The 3,698-nt window shown below is 41.4% G+C and overlaps 1 protein-coding gene across 1 annotated transcript in view; it reads left to right on the forward strand.

The window, feature by feature from the left end:
• Window positions 1-1,046: 1,046 nt before the first annotated feature.
• Window positions 1,047-3,698, forward strand: part of MPZL1 (myelin protein zero-like 1) — a 23,645-nt gene continuing 20,993 nt past the window's right edge. The window contains exons 1-2 of the mRNA XM_008575579.1: window positions 1,047-1,170; window positions 1,876-2,042. Of these exons, the coding sequence (XP_008573801.1) occupies window positions 1,047-1,170; window positions 1,876-2,042 (291 nt within the window). The remainder of the gene's footprint in view (window positions 1,171-1,875; window positions 2,043-3,698) is intronic.

The following is a 3,698-nucleotide window of genomic DNA, read 5'->3' on the forward strand; positions in this document are numbered from 1 at the left end:
AGCCCATAAATGTTAGATATAGCCAAACTAGTAAAAATATCTTTTTACTAGAAAACATAAACAGTAGAAAGAAACCTCAGATCATCAGCAATTATTCTTTTTGCAGGAAGTACAGATGACCCTTGAGCAATACACACGTTTGAACTGTGCAGGTCCACATACTTATACATGGGGTTTTTTTGGCTTTTTGTTTTTGTTTTTTTTGTTAAACAAGTTGGGTTTATTACTCGATGCAGAGAGGGAGAACACATACCACAGTGAAACTTTGGGGTGTTTCTGCAAAGGGGTGTTAGGAAGAAACTATTTGGATTTGAGCTTTGATTGAGTGATTTGGGGGTGGTGAAAGAGGATTTGTCTCTAGATTGGAGCTGACAGAAGAGAGGGATAGTTCTGTGATTGGGTTCCTGGCACGTGGAAAGTGATTTGCTTGTGTCTGTGCTTAGACAGAATTAGGAAGTGGCCTTGTTTTATCTCATTTTATCATGGTCTCATGGTAACCTAGTTTGGGGCTGGTGTCCTGTGAGGGTGTTCATGTCCCACAGGGGAATAACATGGCCTGGATGTGATTGTCAGATCAGCTTGTTATATTGTGTCAGGAGCTGCTTGCTTGCTTTCTCAGGAGCAGCGAACCCAAGGCTTTCCCCTCTAAGAGGTGACTGGCACCTGCGGCAAGAACTGGCAGAAACAGGAAACAAAGCCCAGACAGCCAGCTAGGGCTTCAGGCCCTGCCCGCACAACCACCATCCTGCGGAACACGGGCTGTGTGGGCCAAGGCTTACAAGCTGACCCTCAACTCTGCTGGCCCCAAGAGTGAACATTTGCCCCTTTTTGTAGGAAGAGGGATTAGGAAGGGCAGCACCAGGGGAGGTATGGCCATTTGGCATAGGCTCCTCTCAGAGGGGCAGCATCCGGAGGGTGGCAGGCGCACCAGGACTCCGTCAGCCTGGCCTGATCCTCACCCTCTAGCAGGAGCATTGCGTCCAGTGATCGCTGTTGTCCTAGCTCTTGCCAAGGCTCAGCATCACTGAGATGAGGTTCCAAAGCAGATGCATGAAAGGGAAGAATGGGGGACCACTGGTGGCATCAGGAGATCTGACTCTGAGAGGCGTCTAAAGCTCTGCTTCTCCGACACTTGCGAGCGGACGTTGCTGTACGGTCAAAAGGCCCTCTGTACTGTGGTTACTAGGAATGGAAAGGGGGAGGGGAGGTCGTCAATGAGAAGTTAATGAGAAATTGGTTAACAGACACAAAGAATGATTATGTATTGTGATGATGAATAAGCTAACTATCCTGATTTGACAAGCACATATTGTACACAACTATTGATAGTCAACTTTGTACCCCACAAATATATATAACCAATTATGCTTCAATAAAAAAAAGCCCTTTGTATATATACAGATTATGCAGATTTTTTCCAATAAATATATTAGAAATTTTTTTGGAGATTTGTGACAATTTTTAGAAAATGTTTTATTTTTTATCTTTATTGTAAGAATATAGCATATAATACATACAAATACAAAGCATGTGTTAATATAGCATATAATACATACAAATACAAAGCATGTGTCAGTAAGGCTTCTGGGCAGCAGTAGACTATTAGTAGTTAAGTTTTGGGGGAGTCAAAAGTTATATATGGATTTTCAACTGGGTGGGGGGGACTGTCAGTGCCCCTTACTCCTGAGTTGTTCAAGGGTCAACTGTTCTTAGCTGTAGAATATCCTGCCAAAAATATATAGTATAATGACAGCAGATTACTATATATATCTAGTAACTTTCTTGTATCTTTTGTCATCTTCTCTGATAAATTTATACAGTGGTAAATGTTCATGCTAAATCCTACTTTTAAACTCTTTGTTCCTTTCTCTCCAGTGACAGCTGAAGTATTAGCTTTGGAGGTGTATACACCAAAAGAACTCTTCGTGGCAAATGGGACACAAGGGAAGCTGACATGCAAGTTCAAGTCTACTGACACGACTGGCGGGTTGACCTCAGTCTCCTGGAGCTTCCAGCCAGAGGGGACTGACACCACTGTGTCGGTAAGGATGCTTGACTGCTGTTGGCTAGTCCTCTGTCACAGGGTTCCTTACTGCTGTGGTACAATTAATGATCCATTCTTCTGATTGTTAATCTCCAAAATGAATACATTTGTTATCTGTTGCAGACTTCAAGGCCCTTCTCTTGCTTCAAACACTCCAGGAAAAAATAAGTTCAGCATCTCTTAAATGCAGCTTATTTCTTTGTCTTTGCATGTCATTTTCCCCATGCCATCCCCCCAATTCCTTTCTGCCATCAAATCCCATTTTGAAATTGATCTTCTCCACAGAGAAGCCCCTAATTAACTGTGCTGACTCTGATCATGATTTATTCTGCATCTTTTCAGCTTTTATTTGTCCCATTTTTATTTCTATTTCTTTTACATACTTCTACATTATATATATATATGTATGCTCCCTTCTCATTTAATTATGAGTTTCTTGATTTAGCTTACAGTCCATCTGATTCAACAATATTTATTGGCAGCTTACCATGCAGTGGGTATGTAGGGTCTTCAAAAATGTCTACCACACAATCTTTGCTTTCACCCAGGGAGTGATTAGGAGTCAGTCTGGTAGATAGATGACTTCAGAGTAATATGAAGGACAGAATAAAGTGCCTGAGGGTTAAAGAAAAGCTAGTTAGTAGCTGGCTGAGTGATGGTTATGCCGTGGGTGCTTATAAATGTGGACTGACTATCTTGATTCTTGTCTGTAAAATGGAGATCATAAAGTCTCTTACATAGGAGTATTAAGTGAGAAATTATACAAGATAAGTGCCCAGGATAGTGTCTAGTTCTTGAGGTACTAATATATACAATTAATTATATTATTCTTAGTCTCTTAGCCTGTTGAATGTCCTTTAAATATTGGTACATACTTTAGCAGTGTTATACCTTTTAGGTTGTCAGTACTTGGCAGGGACAGACTCTGTCATCTGTCTTTAACTAAGAATACCCAACTCTTCTTTTGAATGATGACAACTACATTTGCTGATCACCACCTAGATGCTAGGCTCATCATATGCCCATGCCATTTAATCTTCACACTGACCCAAGAGGCCTTATTCGCCCATGGCCACGCCACACAGGTCAGAAGTGTTCAAACTGTTTCGTTGAACTCCAACTAATATACTCTTTCCCTTAGCTATTATTTCTCTCTCAGAGAAGTTTGTTAATAATATTTACTGCTCAAAGGTTGAGATCCCTATACCGGCCAGCCACCAAAAAATTAAAAATTAAAAAAATAATAATAATACTTACTGCCTATAGGCTTTAGGGACTGACTAAGGCAGCAATGCTTCTCAATTAAAAAAAATTTTTTTGTGTGTGTGTGTGTCTTTTTCGTGACCAGTAAGGGGATCACAACCCTTGATGTGGTGTCGCCTGCACCGCGCTCAGCCAGTGAGCNTTTTTTTCCTAATCTCTGCCCCCTCCCATGAAATTTTAATGCCACAGATATACTGTATATCTGTGCTTTATATGTAAAAGAGTAAGATTTTCTGAAACCTTCCCATCCAAGAGCCTATATTTGCTCCCTTGGGGGAGATATTGCCCCTATTGAGAACACATGGTCCAGAGGTTTCTACAAGGAGCCCTCCCTTACAGGGCCGTACGGGTGAGAGTAGGACTCCCTACAATTGTCGTGGGGAAACAGATA

Source organism: Galeopterus variegatus, unplaced genomic scaffold (assembly GCF_000696425.1).
Source record: "Galeopterus variegatus unplaced genomic scaffold, G_variegatus-3.0.2 Scaffold1209, whole genome shotgun sequence".
Classification (NCBI taxonomy): domain Eukaryota; kingdom Metazoa; phylum Chordata; class Mammalia; order Dermoptera; family Cynocephalidae; genus Galeopterus; species Galeopterus variegatus.